This window comes from Myodes glareolus, chromosome 15 (genome assembly GCF_982192425.1).
Source record: "Myodes glareolus chromosome 15, mMyoGla1.1, whole genome shotgun sequence".
Lineage (NCBI taxonomy): Eukaryota > Metazoa > Chordata > Mammalia > Rodentia > Cricetidae > Myodes > Myodes glareolus.
Window position 1 is genome coordinate 4,628,853 of NC_142040.1, and position 22,520 is coordinate 4,651,372.

At 40.7% G+C, this 22,520-nt stretch overlaps 1 protein-coding gene across 6 annotated transcripts in view; it reads left to right on the forward strand.

Annotated features, from left to right (window-relative positions):
* Positions 1–22,520, forward strand: part of Skic3 (SKI3 subunit of superkiller complex) — a 100,103-nt gene that overhangs the window by 72,604 nt on the left and 4,979 nt on the right. For all 6 annotated transcript variants that reach the window (XM_048424407.3, XM_048424435.3, XM_048424437.3 and 3 more), the window contains 7 exons: positions 1,835–1,888; positions 2,067–2,178; positions 3,922–4,050; positions 9,699–9,820; positions 11,562–11,720; positions 16,341–16,493; positions 21,032–21,162. In XM_048424407.3, the coding sequence (XP_048280364.3) occupies positions 1,835–1,888; positions 2,067–2,178; positions 3,922–4,050; positions 9,699–9,820; positions 11,562–11,720; positions 16,341–16,493; positions 21,032–21,162 (860 nt within the window). The remainder of the gene's footprint in view (positions 1–1,834; positions 1,889–2,066; positions 2,179–3,921; positions 4,051–9,698; positions 9,821–11,561; positions 11,721–16,340; positions 16,494–21,031; positions 21,163–22,520) is intronic.

The window sequence follows — 22,520 nt, forward strand, 5'->3', positions numbered from 1 at the left end:
GCATTCTGACTGCAGAGATTACAGGCATGGACCTTCATGCCTGCAAAAATCATTCTTATAATTCACCTTTTTTTAAGGTAAAATGTTTCATTAATTGAATTTTATATTTTTAGATTTCGAATTGACTTTCTCAAAACTCTTATTTTCAGTATTGGAACAGAAGTCTCATGGCATACAGGCATTAGTGTTAGGGACTATGGGGGTCTTAAGAAGCCTATTTCATTTGTTTTTAATCATTGAAGGAAGTCAGGACAGGAGCTCAAGTAGGGAAGGAACCTGGAGGCAGGAATGATGCAGAGGCCAGGGAGGGGTGCTGCTTACTGATTTGCTCCTTGTTACTTGCTCAGCCTGCATTCTTATAGAACCCAGGACCACTAGCCAAATGATGGGACCATCCACAATTGGACTGGATTCTCTTACATCAATCACTAATAATTAAGATGCTCCACCAACCTAGTGGTGATGGCACACACCTTTAATCTCAGCACTTGGACAGCGGAGGCAGATCTCCGTGAGTTTTGAGGCCAGCCTGGTCTACAAAGTGAGTTCCAGGACAGCTTGGACTGTGACATAGCGAAAACCTGTGTCAGATAACCAAATAAGCCAGCAAGCAAATAAATAATAAAAAAATGTTTCACAGACTTGCCTACAGCTCCATCATATTGTGACATTTTCTCAATTGAAGTTTCTTTCTCTCAGACTCTAGCTTGTGTCAAATTGACTAGCCAGACACGAAATACACTTTCACTATCAATTACATTTTTGTGCACTCATCTACTACAAAAAACATGAAAATTCCAGGACAATTAAAACTGTAAAAACAATTAGCTTTATACCCTTCTTCATAACTCTTGTGTCTGTCATTGTCCTGTATTGTGTCCTTTCTTATCCTCTGATAGTATCCTTTCTTCTCCATTATATCTGCTATACTGCACCTACATGTATATTTGTTTATACATTCATGTGTGTATTACAAGTTAGGATCTACATATGAGGGAGAACATGAAGATTTTTTCTTTCTGAGACAGGATGATGTTCTAAGTCCATCCATTTTCCTGTAAAATTCGTTATTCCATTTTTCTTTAGAGCTGAACAGTATTCCATTATATCTATCATCTGTTTCTTTATCTATCTATCTATCTATCTATCTATCTATCTATCTATCTATCTATCTACCTATCTATCTATCTACCTACCTATCTACCTACCTACCTACCTACCTACCTACCCATTATCTGTCTTTCAGGTTTTTATTTTCAGTTCATCCATTTGTAGATAGCTAGATATTTTCCAAGAATAAGCTATGTTTGTTAGACTTTTGATATCCTTCGCTCTTTCTGCTGTTCTTTCTTTCAGCATTAAAAAAAATTTTTTAAAAGATTTATTCACTTTATGTGCATTGGTGTATTGCCTGTGTGTATGTCTGTGTGAGGGTGTCGGATCCTCTGGAACTGGAGTTATAAACAATTGTCGGCTGCCTTGTGGGTGATGGGAATTGATCCTGAGTCCTTTGAAAGAGCAATCCTTGCTCTTAACCACTGAGCCACCTCTCCAGCCTTTTCCCAGCATTTTCACATTGTTAGACAATACGTATATTTATCTGGCGCCACTACAAAACCATCGTACTTTTGAACTTTTAGTATTTTAATAGCAAATATGAAATGACCAAAGTAGACAGACTTTCTTTCTTAAAGTTGTAATAATAAATAAATATTTATAGTTTAGAAGGTGCAAATTTGCTTAAAACGGAATGCAAATGATTTGCAGGAAGGATTTTATTAGCGCTGCTGTTTGGAAAGCTTTGTGTTGGTCTCACTAACGTGTGTTGTTGTAGGGAGGCGCTGCAGCTGGACTCGTGGCTCGTATTCTGGATTCAAATCATGGAAAGGTTAGTTCTTGCTCTCATACAAAAGACATATTTAGCTTGTTTAACAGTTTAATGGGTCAGAATAAGAGCCTCATTGTTTTGTGGTTTAAGTCCTATTAAATACAGGCCCTTAGGTCAGTTTTGAAAATCAGGAACTGTAAAGAGAATTGATGACACACCTCTTTGTCTTCCTTTATAGAAGGCGTTATTATATACTGCGTTAAACCAGTTGGCCATGGGAAGCAGTTCAGCAGAAGATGGAAAAAATGTTGCTCTAAAGACCATTCAGAAGGCAGCGTTCCTTTCTCCAGGTAAATCTATTTCATTTCATTAATCTAGATGTCATCAATTTTGCATTTGTGGGTTAAAAGAACAAGGTTTGTATTTTCATGATATAACAAATTTTAAGAATGTATTTTAAAGTTTTACATATTACTTGGTTATCTAAATTTGGCTATTGATAATTAAAATATTTCAGTTGTTTGAACAGATCGATGAGAATATTTTCTTAGAGATACTTCATTATCTGTTACCAAAAATCTGAATAACTTACTACTTTCAGGCTGATTCCAGTTTCCATTAGTCTCATTTCGTGTGTATCTAACCCTACTAAATTACATGGTATAGTATCTTCATGTGTGGTTAGCTCTGGAAGACCGGGGTATGTTCTGTGTGGTGTGTCACTTACCTTGTTTCTTTGACGAAAGAACTTAAGGACAAAGGTTTATTTTGGGTCGTGATTTGAGAGTTCAGACAGTCTGACACGGTGGGGGCAGGCACAGTGGTGGGAGAGGCAGTTCAGCACACTGCATTTAAGTCCGGAAGTAGAGGGAGATACACATTCCTGCTCAGCTGGCACCCTTGCTCGGTTGGATGGGCACTGCCATATTTCAGGGTGGATCTTTTCTCAAGTAGCCTGGTCTGGAAACACCCTCATAGACACACCCAAAGGAATATTTCCATGATGACTGTAAATTTTATCAAGTTAATGAGGTTGACCCACAGGTATGGTAACTGCTAGAAATGTATAGCCTCACCTCAGCCAGCAGTTGTTAATTCTAGCAGGCTGTGTCTTACTGGTGATGTTGACTTTGTAGGTGGTGAGGGGTTGCACATCACCACCCCAGTATGTTTCCATTGTTACTGCTGGAAATGTTAGAGGACGATAAGGTCATGTGAGTCTGGCAGTTCTGTCTTAAATATGAGTGATAGCATCAAACAGTTTTTGTTCCCAGGAGTACATAATCATAGATGCAGCATCCACAGGGCATTGTAAGATGTCTTTCATGCTTCCTTGTTAGAACATAAATTCAATGTTGAGTTTTTCCTTCAATTCTTACTTTTCTTAAGAACCAAACACCCAAAACAAAGTGGGTTCACTTGTTTCTCCTCAAACTAAGCCTTTCACACAGGAATAGAGTAATAGAAAAATATGGGTGTGCTGGAGACTTGTCCTCCATGTCTAGGGAAAGGGACTGAAATTGCACAGCACTTTAGGAACTGAACCACATAGAGACAGCCGTGGGACAGGAACTGAGCCACACAGACACAGCCGTGGGACAGGAACTGAGTCACACAGGGACAGCCGTGGGACAGGAACTGAGTCACACAGGGACAGCCGTGGGACAGGAACTGAGCCACACAGACACAGCTGTGGGACAGGAACTGAGTCACACAGGGACAGCCGTGGGACAGGAACTGAGCCACACAGACACAGCTGTGGGACAGGAACTGAGCCACACAGGGACAGCCGTGGAACAGGAACAGAGTCATACAAGGACAGCTGTGGGACAGGAACTGAGCCACACGGGGAGAACTGTAGGACAGGAACTTAGTAGACTATCCTTCTATGTGATGTTCAGAAATTTTGCAGGTCTTGGAGGTTAAATATACCAGTTTATTTGGGGAAGCAAGTTAGCTTTTCTTTAAGGAAATATGTTTCCTTTCTTAAAATATTATTAATTTTTATTGGGAAAGACATAAACTTTTATTTCTGATAGTTTTGCAGCAGCATGTTGGTATGAGCAAGCCTTAGAACTGTGTTTCTTGTTTAGATGACCCTGCTGTCTGGGCTGGACTGATGGCAGCCTGCCATGCTGATGACAAGCTGGCTTTGGTCAGGAACACTCAGCCAAAGAGGGCCAGTTTGCCCCTGGCGCTGCTGTCTGCTGTTTCTATTGCACGTAAGTTTTATTTTTACTAATTTACAGTTTTAAATTATTGTTTTAAATTGCATGCAATATATTTTGATTGTATTCTCTTTCCTCTCCCAAGTCCTCCCAGATCTTCTCTACTACCTACCCACCCAACTTCATGTTCTTTCTCTCTCAAAAAACAAAACAAAAAACAAACAAGACAAACAGGAAAAGAAAACAAAAAACCAAAATGACAAAACCACCAAGGCATAACAACAACTAAAAAGAAAAACAAAATGAAAAACATGGAGTCCATTTTATCTTGGTCAGTCGCTGAGCATGAGCCCTGCCCTGGAGTATGGCCAATATACCCAGTCTCACTGCACTGGAGAAACTGCTCTCCCAGCCGGTGTCAGCTGCAGTTAGCTTGTTGGTGAGGGCTCGGACTTTGTGCCCTCTTCCCCTTGCCTCTGCTGTGAGCTTGTCTGACTTGAGTTTGTGCAGGTCCTATGAATGCTGTCACGGTCGCTGTGGGTTTATATTTCCATCAGTCCTGTTGTATCTGAAGACACTTTTCCTTGGTACCATCTACTACCTCTGGCTGACTCTTAGAATCCTTCTACAATGATCCCTGAGCTTTGAGGGTAGGGGTTTGGTAAGGACATCTCTTTAAAAGCTGAGTGTTCCAAGTTCTCTTACTGTCTGCACACTATCCAGTTGTAGATCACTGTGTTAAGAACTATGCACTACAAGAAAAAACCTCTGATGAAGTTGAAGGATGCACTGATATAGTGATAAGTCTTTGGGAATTACTTTATTGAATTGTGCATTTAGCAGTAAATAAAGTAAGTAGGTTTTCCCTAGGACTCTTTACTTACTTAGTCTTAGGTTCTTGGCTTCATTAACAGGGTCAGGTATGAGTTCCATTTCATGGAGTGGACCTTAAATCTATTTGTTAAAAGGTGTTTAGTTACCCCATAACATTTATGCTACTGTTACATCAGTGTATCTTGTAGACAGGTTGCTGTTGTAGGTCCCAGGGTCTGTAGCTGGGTGAGATTGGTGGTACTTTCCAGCACTGTGAATCCTAGCCAGAAGCGGCAAAGCTTCCAGCTGGAAACAGTCCCTCTCTCCTGTGTGATAATGCTGTGAGGGGTGTGTTCAGCAACAGCTTTGCTGCTGTGTTGTAGAGGGTGCTCAACAGTGCTGGCACTCTGGAATAGTGGAGGTTTGTGTGCAACCGCTTCCTGGCGCTGGGGGTTTTCTTTGGTGGCAGTTGATGTCTCATGGGGCATTCTTTTCCCCATTCTATGATAACACCATTTAAATTCCTTCTATACTAGGAATATTCTAGAATAGCAGTTTTCCATATGGCTCATCAAAAGACCTTTAGTGTTAATTATCCCCCTCCCCCAGCCACATTCCCTCCTTTACCCTGCCTTCCCATACTCCTTTCTGAAGTAGACTAGGTAGAAAATAGGTGCTGACTCGTCGATTTACTTAGTGATTCACTTTTACACTGTTTGTGTTGCCTATTTGCCAAGCATGACTTAAATTGCGAACTTAAGCAGAATGACCTGGGGAAGCAGCTGAAACTTAACTTGCTCTTAATAACCTGCTGGCTGTGTGTATGCTTCTGCAGAATATTGCTTGATTGCCCACCTCGTCTTGTGGTTTGGAGGATAAACTGAGACTATAAACTGGATGCAGGATTGAGGCCTTTCAGAATCTATCCTGGCTTTGGTCCACTAGTGGCCTCTCCTCTCTTCTACTGTCAATGGTGTCAGAGTGCTTAGTCCAGAAGGAGCCCTACAAAATCCCTTTTCAAGTAACTTGTAGAAAGCATTTGTCTACATGGTTAATTCAGATTCCACCAATCAAGAACACATATAGCTTCAGTATTTATGGTTATAAAAATGTGCTCATTTACCGACAAATTTCATTTTTCTAAACATGATTGAGTGACATTGTTATCAATTTTGAGTTAACTGTTACATGTTAGCAAATCAGGAATACAAATCCTCTCTGATATTCTTTATGTAACTCTGAGTTTTAATAAATGACTTTTATCACATCCTTTTTCTAAAAGACTTTTCATTCCACATTCTCGCAGGGTAGGTCCACTGGCAATGACGTCATTCAATTTTTGTTTGAAAAAGTCTTTATTTCTTTTTTACTTTTTAAAGAATAATTTTGCAGAGTACAGAATTTTAACCGCTCCCCCTTTTAACTTTAAATATTTTATTTTATTCTGTATTTCTATATTTTCTGAAGAGAAACCCGATATGATCATAGCTTTCTTTTCCCCTCTGGCTTCTTGCTATAGTTTTGCCTTATCTTTGTTTTTTATATGGTTAGAAGATAATGTAGCTGGATAAAGTTTTAAGGTTTTGTTTTTGTTTGGTGTTCATTTTGTCAGTGTTCTCTGAGCTTCCTAATGGTGGTTGTGCCACACATTAATTTGGGAATTCTCATCCATGGCTTTAAATGTGTTCCTTTCTCTGTCTTACTTCTCCTGGCATTCCCATCAGGTTTGCTTAGATCTTTTGTAATTGTCCCATCGTTCTTGGAAATTACACTCTGTTACATTCAATATTTTTTTTTTTTTGTCTTTGCTTTTCTGTAGTTCAGAAACTCTTTTCTCAGCACTCTTCAGTCTGTCAATAAACCGATCATGAGCACTCTGTTCTGTAGTGTTTTTGGTTTCTATCTTTTGTGGTTTCTGAGTTTTTCAGAATTTACATTGCTCATCTCTGTTGCGTGTTGTCTGCTTAATCAAGGAAAACCTTTTTCGTAATAGTTGAACTCTAATAATTCTAGCATCCCTGCCATGTTCCAGCATCTCTGTAATACTGACTGCAGTCCTGATGCTTACTCTGTCGTACAGAATATATCTTTTGCACTTGAGTCATTGTTTTTTCCTTTTTAGCTTTGTCATGGATAAAGTAGCTGCTGTAAGCCTTTGGTAGTGTGGTGCTGAGGTGGGGTGCGCTGTGCACGGCGAGGTCCTGTGAGTAGGTTGTTTCAGTCTCAGTGAGCCTGCGACTCTAATCTGTGAATACCACCATGCTTCTCAGTCTGTCCCTCTGTACTCATGTGGGCAGAATAGGCCCAACAGGGGGCTTGAACTGGCTATTGCTTTTTTCCACTTAGGAAGCAGTTAGTATAAGACATTTCCTGTCTTTACCAGGAAACAACAGAAAGTTAAGTCGGAAATCCTTAAATATTTGGAAACTAAATAGCGTATTTCCAAATAAGCAAGACCAAATAGCAAGCCTAAAAGAAAATTTGGGAATATTTTGAACTGAGTTAGTCTTTACACAGTGGGTCAAAACTATATAACACGACTAAAGTACAGCGTAGAGGAAATTTATATTAAATGTTATGTTAGAAAAGGAAAAGGCTCCCCTTAATGATGTCAGCTCTGTCTTAGGAATCTAAAAAAGGAAGAATAAATTTAGCTTAAGGTAATTCTAAGAAAGAAATAATGAAGATAAAATAGAAATCTGTTAGATAAGGGCTGGAAAGATGGTTCAGAGGTTAAGAACACTGGCTGCTCTTCCAGAGGTCTGGAGTTCAATTCCCAGCAACCACGTGGTGGCAACCATCTGTAATGAAATCTGGTGTCCTCTTTTGGCCTGCAGGCATATATGGAGGTAGAACACTGTATACATAATAAATCAATAAATAAAGTTTAAAAAATCTGTTAGATAAAATAGAAAAAAATCAATAAAATAAAAGATGTGGTTTTATTTTATTGAGAAGAGCAATACAGTTAATAAATATGTAGCCAGATGATTCAAGAAAAAGAAGATAGGATACCAGCATTTGAGTGAAAGTATCACTACTTTTATTAACATGCTAATAAAGTTTCAGCAGAGACTTCATGCCTTGGAATTGGACAACTCAGAGAAAATATTATAATTCTGTAGGACACAAAGATGACGTAAACAGAAATAAATTCAGTAGCTACATATCTATTAAGAGTATCCATATTGAAACCTCACAAAGTACACTGAAAGACCAGATGACATCACTGATGAATTCTGCCAGTCATTTCAGGAAAAAAATAATTTTCTAGAAAATCAAAGAAGATGGAAGTATCTTCTAGGAAACCAGCTTTTCCCAGCAACAAAACCAAAAGACATTGCCAGAGCAGAAAAGGACTGAGCAGGGTCAGCCCTAGCATGCATGATGAAATTCACAACAGAACCTTAGCATTTGTATTCAGAAACTCATAAGAAACAGTGCATCACACTCAGGTGGGGTTTGTCCCAGAAATTTGGATATGTGTGCAGTTTACGTTAGTATTTGTGAAAGATGCCATTCCTGTGAAGTTACAGAAAGTAAAGTCTGATGATAGGTTTCCCAGGAACAGAAGATCAGGGTTGGGGTGAGTTGGAAACAGAAGTGATTACACAGGGCGGGAGGCAGCTTTTGCTAACGCCGAATTGTGCATGGTTTTACCTCAGCCATGGTGCGCGTCCAGCAGTGTGTGTGTGGTTTTACCTCAGCCGTGGTGCACGTCCAGCAGTGTATGCATGGTTTTACCTCAGCCGTGGTGCGCGTCCAGCAGTCTGTGCATGGTTTTACCTCAGCTGTGGTGCACGTTCAGCAGTGTGTGCGTGGTTTTACCTCAGCTGTGGTGCCCATCCAGCAGTGTGTGTGTGGTTTTACCTCAGCCGTGGTGCGCGTCCAGCAGTGTGTGTGTGGTTTTACTTCAGCTGTGGTGCGCGTCCAGCAGTGTGTGTGTGGTTTTACATCAGCTGTGGTGCCGGTCCAGCAGTGTGTGCGTGGTTTTACCTCAGCTGTGGTGCGGTCCAGCAGTGTGTGTGTGGTTTTACCTCAGCTGTGGTGCGGTCCAGCAGTGTGTGTGTGGTTTTACCTCAGCTGTGGTGCCCGTCCAGCGGTGTGTGCGTGGTTTTACCTCAACTGATGTGCGCGTCCAGCAGTGTGTGTGTGGTTTTACATCAGCTGTGGTGCCCATCCAGCAGTGTGTGCGTGGTTTTACCTCAGCTGTGGTGCGGTCCAGCAGTGTGTGTGTGGTTTTACCTCAGCTGTGGTGCCCGTCCAGCGGTGTGTGCGTGGTTTTACCTCAGCTGTGGTGCGCGTCCAGCAGTGTGTGCGTGGTTTTACCTCAGCTGTGGTGCACGTCCAGCGGTGTGTGCGTGGTTTTACCTCAGCCATGGTGCGCGTTCAGCATGTGCGTGGTTTTACCTCAGCCATGGTGCGCGTTCAGCATGTGTGTGGTTTTACCTCAGCTGTGGTGCACGTCCAGCTGTCTGTGTGTGGTTGGAGCTGCAGAGCAGATGCGGCTTATCTTACTTCAGTCACTGTAGAAATTGCTCATTGTTTTTCAATGAATTTTTATTAGTTCTATACAGGATATATATTTAAAATATCAGTCAGAAGTATTCATTATAAGTCTGTAGTGTTCTGGTGGTACCTGCGTGTTTTAACATATGCAGATTCAGACATTGGGTTTGATGGTATATGCCTGTAATTGTGAAATTCCAAAGATGTGAGTTCAAAGCTAGACTGGGCTATATAGACTCTGTCTCTAAATAAATAAATAAATAAATAGTGTGTGAAATGTGGTTGTGATCATTGTTAGCAGTGGCCCTGGTTCCCTCGAGAGCACATCATACACAACAGAAGACAGTAGCAGTTGCTTCTTTTTTTGTTGTTGTTTACAGTTAAGGACAAAGACATTCTGCAGAATTACAACCAGTCACTTGAAAAGTGGTGTCTCTCCCAAGCTGTCACTGGTCTAATTGACACAGGAAGAATATCTGAAGCCGAATCTCTGTGCACAAAGGTACTACTGTGGAATTATACATTGAAATTTGTGTTTTGGTCCTACGTAAAAGTGGGGAGAGTGGTAGTGGTGAAGGCAAGAAACATTTATTGGTTACTTACTTGGAGTCAGTCATTCTGTTTAACATCATTATTTCTGGGCTTTACTGCAATCTGTGATGTATGTGTTTATGATTGTCAACCTTTTTTTCAAGTGAGAAAATTTATATTTGAAGTTCATATTTGCTAAGAAGCTCACAGCAGCTAGAAGAATTGCTAGTACTGTACCACTGCTACAACCCTCATGGTCTCTTTTTTTGAAAAGCAATGTTATTATTTATTTATGTGTATGCATGTGTATCTGTGTATATGGCAATAGGGGTATCATATCTCCTGGTGCAAAAGTATAGCCAGTTGTGAGCTGCATTATATGGGTGCTGGGAATCGAACTCTGATCCTCTGCAAGATCAATATGCTCTCTAACCATTGGACCGTCTTCCTGGGCCCCTTCCTGGACTCTGAATAGAACTTCTATTTTTGTTTAGGGTGTCATTCCTTTGGTTTCTGGTTATTCCCTTTAGAATACAGCATTTCAAGGATCTGTCCACTTTTCTTCATTCTGAAGCAATAGGATAACTGGGGATTGTTGACTGGGGCTGTTTGTTCATCACCATGCTCTGGGACTGTGGGCTCTCTGCTTGCAAGTTCTATGAATACATTCTTAGCACCTTTCCTGCCACATGGTTAGAACTCAGTAAATATTTATTCAGTCAGTAAATCAGTTTCCTGGACCTGCTAAAAAGGAGAGAATTTTAAATATGACTTTTTCTCTGAATGTTTATGTCTCATAAGTACCTGAAAGAGTGTGTTGTTCTTAGAATGGTCTTTGGGAGAAAAAATAGATTTTAAAGAGAGATAAAAATGATCTTTCATTATCCCTGTGGTCCTTGAATTCCTTGAAAAGCAGAATAATACATTTTCTCTTTCATATATAGAATTCTATCTGCTCTAAGATCGGGACAGTGTATTGATTATATTGTGAGTGTGGACTAAGCATAAATTAGCAGTTGTATTGTCTTTTTTGCTAAAATGAGGAGTGCTTCATCAGCCTTTCCTTTTTACTTTATTGTTTCAGCCCATCTTAGAAGAAAGCCTTCAAATACACTTTAGATATATGTTGGATTGTGATATAATGAGAAAAACATAGATAAACATTCTCTTGAGAGAGAAGCAGTGCAGAAGTGTTCTGACTACAGAAGAGTTAGACATTTGCTGGCCTACAGAGATGACATTGTTGAAGACAATTCTATTGATTCTGATTTGATCATGATATATGCATTGAGTTACGGTGCTATATGGTGCTATACTCCAAACATAAGGACAAATCTTATATTAATCATGGAGTATGGTATGTTCCACTGAAACAGTGATAACCTTTATTTTTTATGTTTTTGATTTTTATGTCTGTTTTATATTCAGTTTTAGTATAATCACTGAGAATAAGCCAACTCAACAGGGCACATTAAAGCTAAACTAATCGACTCAAACACTACAGCAGTATTGCTTAAATGAAAGATTATCTCAGCATCAACTTTTGTATTCCCAGGCTGTGCTTGTTTAACTTTAAACCTGTTTTCACTATAGCCAGAAAATGTTTAAATTAAAGAAAAAACATCTCTAGCATGGAGCACACTTTAATTGTCTTTTATTTATTTTAGTTTAGAGCCATTTTGTTATGTTTCTGTTTGGGGTTTAATTTTTAGAGTTTAAAAGGCAACCCTGATCAGCCAGCTGTTATCTTGCTGTTGAGACAAGTGCAGTGTAAATCACTCCTGGAGTCTCAGAAGCCCCTCCCAGATGCTGTACTGGAAGAACTGCAAAAAACAGTCATGTCCAACTCCACCTCTGTTCCAGCCTGGCAGGTGAGTTCTCTGCTTTCTTATGAGTCCTAATTTGAAATGTGCTGTGATGCTAGTTTAGGAATGAATGCATGTCATCTCTACTTAAGTCTTGCCTTTAGGCTCATTATAATTTGTCAGTTTCCAAATGCTAAGGGAGTTGTGGAAATAAAGCATTAATGACACTGTATAATGAGTGTGATGACATGCTGTCCGTCCGAGGTGGGACTGCGGACCCCTTGGTGGGGACAAACACAGACAGCGCTTACATGGCCAGGAAATTTGGGGGGAAGGGGACTGAGAGGAGAGAAAAGAGAGAATGAGAGAGAGAAAGACAGAGTGAGATAGAGAGAGACAGAGACCTGCCTCCTCTGAGAAATGACAGAAAGAGAGCAGAAGTGGGCAGAGCTTGTCTCTTAAAGGGACCTTTGCACCTGCATATGGAGTCACGGTTGTAATGATCTGTCCTGTCCCTTTAAGAGAAAAGTCACGCCCGCTCCCTCTCCCATCCACTGAGGCCAGCTGATCTTCAGCTTCCATCCTGAGTTCCTTCCTTTTCAGTCTCTTCCCCAAATAGGCAGCTTCTGACTTGTTCCATTCTCTCCCTGCTTCTCCCCTCCTCCCCTCTTTCTACCTCTCTGCTCTTCTCTCCTTCTCCCTCTCCCCTCTATAACCCACTAAATAAATATCCAACCTCACTCTGTATGGTGTGCCTATCAGTCTGTCTCTCGCCCACCATGTGGCTCACTGCCCAGGACCAGCTGCCTCCGGAGACCTGTGGCGTGGTCTCGTGCGCTGTCCCTGCCTGAGACTGGCTACTCTCTGGATCCCCTGCCTGCTGCCTGCCCCCACTCAGGGACTTGCAGCATGGTCTCATGGCCTGCTGCCCGCTGCAGCTACTCGGGATCCTGCAGCATTTTTACTTAACCCATCACAAGGGTACCGCCTGCCATGTGTTCAGGGGTGGCCACTCTGCTTCTGCCAGGTCCCCAAGGGACGGGGCCAGGTTTGTGTCTGCCTGGATGATAACAGTGAGGATGCTTAGTTACTTTTCTTGCTTTTGTGACAGTATACCTGATACAAGCAACAAAAGGAAAGAGATTCAAAGTTCCAGGTTTGAGTGAAAACATCTCCTATAGGCTCAGGCATTTGAACACTTGGTCCCTTGTTGATGGCACTATTTGGACATGTTTAAAAAGTGTGGCCTTGCTGGAAGGAGTATGTAGCCTTAGCTTACTTCTGAATTGCTCTCTCCGCTTCCTGAAGTGGTCTTCCAGCTTCCTCTCCTGTTGCCGTGCCTACCACTATTGCTCTGGAGCTGTAAGCAAAATAAACTCTTTCACAATTTACTCTTGGTCATGGTGTTTATCACAGCAATGGAAAAATAACTACTAGAGAAATTGTTTCCAGCATATGAGCACTTGCTTAAAAGAACCTGATAGCATTCTTTTAAGGAATAGGGAAGGAGCTCTCTGCCAATGCCAAACCCCAATCAAACCAAATCACAACAAGCCAAATTAAAGGATATCCAGGTTTAATGGGATTCCTGCACTCTCGGGTGACCCCGAGGTAGGGGAACCGGGAAGAGAAGAGACCACTGAAGGACTTCCCAGGGAGCAGTTTAAATAGACTGGGGGAGTGGTCAAGGGTTTGGCTGGCACAGGGACGGGGACCCCAAAGATGGAGGGCAGAGCCCGGAACTTACAGCAGAGAAGTAGTTGAACGCTGTAAGTAGAGCATAAAAGGCCATCCTAGTAAGAGCTTGGGATGCGGCAGGGCTGAGATGGTGCGGACTTCGGAGCCCCACTCCAGAGGTTTCTGATGGGAATGGTCTTAGCCCCTCAGCTAGAGAACACTTGTGTTATAATTTTGCAAAGTATCTAGCTGCTTTGCCCATGTCATGAGGACTTTTCTGAGGCAGATGGAAATGTAATGGAGAGCAGTTATTCTATATAATGTTGAGTCAGCAGAGTACTTGTTATTATTTACTCCTTTGCAGGTCTACAAAGAAAAAGGTGAGTGGGCAAAAGGAAATATAAAGTAAACAGCTTGGAGAGAAAATGAGCTCCAGGAAACTTAGTGTTCCGCCAAGACATATGCTGGAAGAGAGGCTCTAATTGTGAAGGAGATAGTGCCATTAAGGAGACTCCTGCTCTACACTGGGACACAGGAAAGCATGCCAGGCCCAGACCCCTCCCAGCTGGGCTTTCATCTTGCAGAAAGAGATGCTTAGGAAACAGCTGAATGAAAGTGTTCTTGCTAATGTGATTCGAAGGGGTCAGTGTCTGTTCCAAACTGGCAGCCAAGCTTGGCAATGCCATTCAAGTGGTACTGGGGTTTGAGGCATGAAGTGAGGGGTTCTCTGTTTTCCTTGTGTAGTGTCAGAGAGCTGCTGATCACAGGCAGCATGTGGTAGGGGTGTCCCTGCTTGAAAGTCCTGAGAGGGCAAGAAACTGTGGAGGCCATTGCTGTGAAGTGTAAACAGGAAGCTGAAGTCACAGTGGAGATCCTGAGACAGTAAAAGATGCCAGAACTGTGCGACATCTGTCCAGGGGAGCTGCACACAGGGAGTGACTCTAGCCCGAGAGAGACGAATTGTGCAGGCAGCAAAGCTATAGGGGCTGAGCCATCTAAGCCCATTAAAGTCCCAGATACCAGACATGTTTTCCCTGCTAAGTTTCAGCCTTGCTTTGGTCCAGTATTTTCCCACTATACCCGTTCTTCATTTCGGAATAGGAATGTCCATGCCGTGGATTATATATCGGAAGATTGTAATCTGCTTCATGATTGAGAGATTGTCTTGATGAAAGGCCATGGGGAACGTTTAGAGGTGGAGTAAATACATTTCTCATTATAATGGTCAGGAGCCTTTACGGGGCCAGGAAGTGGGATGTGGTTGTTTGGTTGAGAGGCTCCCACATTTGAAAACAAGTCTCTAGTTGATGGGAGATTGGGGACATACCAGAGCAGCTTTACTGGCCTGTCACTGTGGGTGGGCTTCTATTGCTGTCTCTGCTTCCTGATGTGATCTCAGTTCCTGGCTTCTGCTTCCAGGCCTACTACTTGTTGCCGTGCCTCCTGGCCACGATGGACTTTTATATCTCTCTGGAGCCATAAGCCTTCTATGAGGGAACATTCTTCCTTCTTCCTGTACATTGTCTTGATTGTGATGTTTTATCTTCATAGCAGAAAATAGCCACCAGTCTATCGTTGTGGCGGGAGCTGGAGACAGCTGGTCACTTTGTGGTAGGAAGCAGAGAACAATGGATGCCACTTTTCTCTCTCAGTAGTGCGTGCTCCAGAAATTTAGTATGCTGGCTAGTTTTATGTCGATTTTGACACAAACTGGTGTCACCTGGGAAAAAGGAACCCCAATTAAGACAAAGCAAGCCCATAAGGCATTTTCTTAATTAGTGATTTCTGAGATTAGTATTGGTGTCTTTCTCAGAGACTCACTGTCTCTCAATGAATCCAGAGCTCACATCTTGGCTCAGCTGGCATGCCGGAGTAGTTTTGTCTCATTTCTTGGACCCTGGGATCACAAGTGGATATTGTACCCACCTGACTCCTTATATGAACTCTCAGGATCTGAACTCTGGTTTTTACTTGCATCAGGAGTGCTTTGCCTGCTGCTCCAGCATTCCTACTGTCTAATTTGCATTCTAGTGTAGCATTTCTATTGTCATTTGTTTCAAAATTTTCTTTAATTGTCATTGGTATTTCTTTATATGAAGTATCTTGGAAAATTTCTAATATGAGACGATTCTAGATACTTTTCTGTTAATGATTTCAAGCATAATTCCATTTATTTAGAACACAATTTTATAGTTTCAAGCCACTGACTATTCTTTTGAAATGTAGTCTCTGTGATAGTTTTTGGGACAAGGACTCAGTAATTAGTAGTCTGGGAGTCCTGGAACTTGTGATCTTCCTGCCTCTACTTTCAGAGTGCTTGGATTATATCACAAGCCAACATGTCTGGTTTAAGATTTGTTTTTTAATCCAGCATAAAGTCAAATTTGGTAAATTTTGCATGTGGAGTTGTAAAATGTGTTCTGCAGTTGTTGATAGAATTTTTTAAGGAGGTAGAGTAAACCAAACTTGTCATTGTTTGTATCTTTTGTCTCTTTACTGAATTTTTATGTCTTCTGTTTCTTAATAATATGCTTATTCAAATGGGCATGTTAAAATCACCTGTCACTCTGAATTTATCTACTGTTGGTCTCTGTCAGTCTTTCCCTGTGAATTCTGTATTGTTTTGGATTTGCACATGTAGACATGCTTATTTGGAAGGAATGCTGTTATAGTATCAACTTCATATCTTGCCTTTTCTGGCTTAAAGGCTACATTGTTGGATAGCTGCACAAACTTGCTTTTGATTATATAGTTTATTCAGTTTTTGTTGTAATTTAATATTCTTGATTTGTCTTCCTTGGATACACTTTAGACTTCAGCATGATATGGCCAGGAAATTGCTGGCAGAATAAACAATGTGATTACCCTCATTGTTTTGGGGGACACAGTACATACCAAAATTGAATTAAAAATTAAGTTCATTAGAGTTGAGTGAATTTGTTGGGAGTGAGGAACCAGACTCTGTACAAAACTCAAGTGTTTGCATCTTTCTTGCTCTCTGTCCCTTAGTGGCTGGCACAGGTGTATCAGTCCCAAGGAATGATGGGTGCTGCGGAGATGTGCTACAGGAAGAGTCTACAAGTGGCGTCCCAACAGGGCAGCTGGAGCGGGAAGCTCTCGAGTCTGTTGAAGCTAGCACTGCTTGCATTGGATGTGTGCATGGTAAGTGTGTTACAGTTGTGATCATGAAAACTTGATTTCTTCAAAACTCCTTTTTCCTTTGTGAATACGGAACCTTTCACATAGCGATACTCTGTGCCATTTCCCCAGTGCTTCATTATCTTCTGTTGTAGTCTCTTATGGACTTTGTACCTTGACCTCCAGAGGAATGTAAAGCAATAGCAACCCACAGACTACAAGAGAATTTCTTAATTGTTTAGAGACAATCTAAGAATGTAATTTTACAAATTGAGTTGTAACAGATGTATTCTTGGTAACTTAAGAATTCAAAGTCTGTTACTTATTCTGGCAAAGATGCCAACATTTAACTTTTTCTTTTCTTAGTTCAATTTGATATTTCTCAAGGTATTTCTAGAGACTTCTATCACTTGATATCCTATTTTCTTTTTTTCATTATTTAATTGAAATTTTACATATTAATCCTAGTTTCTACTCTTGCCCCTCCTGTTCCCTTCACCTCCCCCCTCCCCAACCTACATCCACTCTTCAGAGACAATAAGGCTTCCCATGGGGAGGCAACAAAATCTAGCACATCCCTTTGAGGCAGGACCGAGGCCCTCCCTATTATGTTTAGAGTGAGCAAAGTATGCCTCCAAAGAGAATGGACTCCAAAAGGATAGTTCAAGCAGCAGGGATAAATCATGGCTGCACTGCCAGTGGCCCCCCAGCCATACAGCTGTCACCTACATTCAGAGAACCTAGTTTGGTCCTGTGCTGGTTTCCCCACTGTCAGTCCGGAGTCATCTGTTTCAGTGGGTGTCCCCATCATGTTCTTGACTCCTTTGCTCATATGATCGTTTCTTCCTTTCTTCAACTGGACTTTGGGAGCTCAGCCCACTGCTCTGCTGTGGATCTCTGCATCTGCTTCCATCAACTGCTAGATGAAGGTTCTATGATGACAATTAAGGTAGTCATCAAACTGATTGCAAGGCAAGGCCACTTCAGGTACCCTCTTCACTATTGCTTAGGGTCTTAGCTGGGGTCATCCTTGTGGATTCCTGGGAATTTGCTTAGTGCTAGGTTTCTTGGTAGCCCTATAATGGCTCCCTCAACTAAGATGTCTCTTTTTTGGTTCTCCCTCTTTGTCCTTCCCCCATCTAGATCATCATGTTCCCTCGTGTTCTTCTCCTTCTTCCCTTTTCTCCTCCTCCCCTTCCACCCTCCCTTTTCATCCCATCCTCACATTGCCAATTTTCTCAGGAGATCTTGTCTGTTTCCCCTTCCCAGGGAGATCCATGCATGTTTAGGTTAAGGTTCTCCTAGCTTCTCTGAGTTCGTGAACTATAAGCTAGTTTAGTTATCCTTTGCTTTACATTTAATATTCACTTATGAGTCAGTACATACAGCATTCTTCTTTCCGGGTCTGGGTTACCTCACTGAGGATTATTTTTTCTAGTTCCATTTATGTACATGCAAATTTCAAGATGTCATTGATTTTTAACTCTGAGTAGTACTCCATTATGTAAATGTACCACATTTTCTTTATGCATTCTTCCATTAAGGGGCATCTAGATTGTTTCCAGATTCTGGTTATTACAAATAATGCTGCTGTGAATATATTGAACATCTTTTGAGTATATGCCAAAGAATGGTATTGCCGGGTCTTGAGGTAGACTTACTCCCAATTTTCTGAGAAACAGCCATACTTATTTCCACAGTGGCTGTATAAGTTTGCACTCCCACCAGCATAAGCTATCATTGGTGTTTCTGGTCTTAGTCATTCTGACTGGTGTAAGTGTTTGGGTGGAAGCATGACACCAGCCCCTGGCGTCCACTACCCAAAGAGTCTGGAATGTTCGGTTGGAGGCTCCACTCCATACTCCCACCCTCAGAGTGGCCTCAGTCCAGACTCCAGCCCCTGGCATCCACTACCCAAAGAGTCTGGAATGTTTCGATGGAGGCTCCACTCCATACTCCCACCCTCAGAGTGACCTTAGTCCAGACTCCACCTCCCAAGAAAGCCTGCCAAACGATGACCCCTCCCCAGAGATGCTCAAGACCACTCCCACAGGGTATTTAAACTGCCCCTCAGAGAACAAACACTTGATTTTCCGGTCTTCCTCTCCTATCTCCTCTCTGGGGGGCTGGAAAGCCATTCATGTGCGACTGTATCCATTAAACCTAGGCTTTTCTAGTTTTGTTTGATTTGATCTGATTCAAATTATTACTTTGGTGGAGAAACTTTTCAGTAAGATGGTATCTCAGAGTCATTTGATTTGCATTTCCCTGATGGCTAAGGATGTTGGAGCAGTTCCTTAAGTGTCTTTTGGTCATTTGAGATTCTTCTGTTGAGAATTCTCTGTTTTGATTTGTACCCCACTTTTTAATTGGATTATTCAGTATTTTAGTATCTAGTTTCTTGAATTCTTTATATATTTTGGAGCCCAGTCTGTTTTGTCTTACTGACTGTGTCCTTTGCCTTGCAGAAGCTTCTCAGTTTCAGGAGGTCTCATTAATTAATTTTTTCTCACAGTGTCCTTGCTACTGGTGTTACATTTAGAAAGTGGTCTTTTGTGCCCATGCATTCAAGGCTACTTCCCACTTTCTCTTCTATCAGGTTCAGTGTGGGTGGAATTATTTTGAAGTCTTTGATCATTTGGACTTGAGTTTTATGCATGGGGATAGATATGGATCTATTTACATTCTTCTACAGGTTGATATCCAGTTATGCCAGCACCGTTTGTTAAAGATGCTTTCTTTCTTCCATTGTATAATTTTAGCTTCTTTGTCAAAAATCAGATGTTCATAGGTGTGTGGATTAATATCTGGGTCTTTGATTCAATTCCATTGGTCAACCTCTCTGTTTTTGTGCCAATACCAGGCTGTTTTCATTACTATAGCTCTATAATAGAGCTTGATGTCAGGGATGGTGATGCCTCCACAAATTCCTTTATTGTACAGTACTATTTTGGCTGTCCTGGGTTTTTTGCTTTTCCATATGAAGTTGAGTATTATTCTTTTGAGGTCTGTGAAGAATTGTGTTGGGGTTTTGATGGGGATTGCATTGAATCTGTAGATTGCTATACTTAGTATATGTATTTGTTTTTATATGGTTATATGAAAATGTGAAATAAGTTATTTTGACTTTTAAAATGCATATTATGGATTCTAGTAATTAGGAAATCTTGGAACAATGTGAGGATTTTGTGTTTTGTTTTCCTTTTTAGTACTTTTATTTTTGGAAGTTATGATTGTATAATTTTTTCCTTCTCTTCCTTTTAATTATCCTTTGTGTGCCCCACCTCCCACCCCTGTAGTGTTGCTTCATCTAAAACACAATTCCTACATCTAAGGATCGGGATTATTTTAGAAGGTTAGGCAGAAAAATTCTAAGAGCCAGGGGAACAGGGATTTTGCTGAGACTGTTTTTAAGGTGGAGGCTCATGAGGATTACTTTCTACCTCTGAGCTCCCTGCATCTACCTGCTAGATAGTAGGCATGCTTGTCTCATTCATGCAGTGCTGGGCATGAATCCCAGAGCTTCATGCCTTGTAGTCAAACACACTACGAGTTTACTATGTAAATATGGAGTTACAATCACAGCCCCAGGGAAAACAGTAATTTTTCTTCTTATCTAGTTTTGTTACTGCTTAATTTCCATTGCTGTTTCCTAGGAAGTTTATGCTACTATTGAATCAGTATTTTTCTATAACTTGTTCGTAACTGAAGGAACATACATGCACTTTCCTCCCATGCAATGACACTACTTTGTTTTCAATATTAATGACTTTGGTTTAATTCTTCCCTCATCTACTTTGTATATTTTATATTATGACTTTATTAAATTTCAGATTTTCTTCTCAGATGATTTTTGAAAAGCAACATATTACATTTACCTCTGTCTTAGTCACTGTTCTAATGCTGCGAAGAGATACCATGACCATGGCAACTCTTATAAAGGAAAGCGTTTAATTGGGGCTGGCTTACAGTTTCAAAGGTTTCATCCATTGTCAACATGGTGGGAAGCATGGCAGTGTGCAGGCAGATGTGGTGCTGGAGAGGTAGCTGAGAATTCTACATCTTGATCTGCAGGTAGCAGGAAGAGCAGGAGACACTGAAGCTATTTGGACATTTAAAACCTCAAAGCGTACCCTCAGTGACACACTTCCTCCCACAAGGTTATACTTCCTGATAGTACCACTCCCCAGTGACCAAGCATTTAAAGCTATGCGCCAATAGCGGGCATTTCTGTTCAAACCACCACACTGTTATTAAAAGTTCAGTCCTGTTAAATTTGATAGAATAAAGAAAAGATTACTTGCTAATAGGGTTGTCATCTATAATGCATATTTTTCTTTTGACAATGCTTTCATAATAATATATGTTTTCTTTTTGAGCTCTTCCCTTATCTTAGTGTACACTGTTTTGTCGATTCTTAAGGGCGGGGACAGATCCCAGATCATTTTTAGTAATTACAGTTTTGTTTCTTAGTATCTGTATGATGATAGACAAGACAGGAATCCATAGTGAGGGCTGCACCTGACTAAGCTTGGAGTTAATGTTTATTTTGCACTTTCTAGGCTAATGTTTCTGGTGATCACTGGTCGTCCTTGCTTCAAGAAGCCACAAGTGAGGCCTTGAAGGTTTGCTTTTGTCCGCTGGCTGTCTTCTTGCAAGCTTTGTTACAGTTCAACCGTAAGATGGGAGCAAGGTATAAGAAATCTGCTTTTTATTAGCTTGGAACTGTAAACCCCCTAGGAAATGGTCAAGGAAGGATTTATACGGAGATAAACTTGTAAAGTAAGCTTTGGAATATTCTTGTCTCGCTAGCTACCCCAGAAACATTGCATTCTGTATTGCAGTGAGGAAGAAAACATTTCATGTTTGTTTAACAAAAAATGATGCATAGCTATAAATGTGAGAAGTCTGACTTGGCAGCATGTCATGTGAAGATGCCCTTGAGGTTTTTTATTCTCTTCTATTTTAGGGTGAGCCAGCAGTGTAGTATCAGTTCTAGAAGCAGACAAAAATCAGAGTGACCCTGGCTGAAGGTTATATTAATAGAAGTTTTGCTAATTTAACAAACTGGAAAAGTTCGCAAATGTTGGAAACCAAGGCTATTTGTAAACAATGTTTTCGTGTCTGGAAAAGTCAAAGGCTGTTCAAATTAAAAACAAAAATTTTGATAATATTATTAGAGGTTGGGGTGGAGGGTCACAAACATGAAGAACATTACTTACAAGTCATATGTGTGGGTGGAAAGTATTTAAAAATTTTAAAAATAGCATGGTTCTAATAAGTCAATTCTAAATAAAATAATGATTTAGGGATAAACAGTACTGACACTGGATACAGAATAGGTATTATAGAAATAGAGCTCTCTCTCTTTCTCTCTCTCTCTCTCTCTCTCTCTCTCTCTCTCTATATATATATATATATATATATATATATATATATATATATATATATATGCCCCCCTCAAAAATCCAACCCTCACAAAATAAGACAGAAGGATAGATTAAGATCCTGCTGCTATTCAGCAATTCTGGCATTATTTGTAATTTTCACCTGGCAGGGAACTGGGGGCTCTTTGTGTATTTGCATGCGTACAGTTTCACTGAGAAATGTTTTGCCTGTAAACACCTAATGAACTGATGTACTACTGTTCTCATGTTGTCTAGACTTTTTATCATTGTTATCATTTGCAATATTAGCCCCTAAGTATACAGTTTCGGAGGAAGCTGTGATTGTGATGTAACCAGGTGTGGGACTTCTTCAAGGCAAATTCTTTAGTCTTACTCAAACTAATTGCTATTTATATGATCTTAATACTTAACACTTCTAAAATGAGTTGTTTTATGTTATTTTTACCATTAAGGAGTTTTGAGGGTCATAAATGTTAGTAAGTTAGGAGAGAAAGAAATCAGAACATAATTATAAATCATTTTAATTATATGAGTTGAATTCACATATTGTACATCTCCTTGAAGATGCTAAAAATTTGATTTTACACATGTGGCCTCCTATAAGATAATAAATTTTTCTTGTTCCTATGTAGCATGGCTGTGT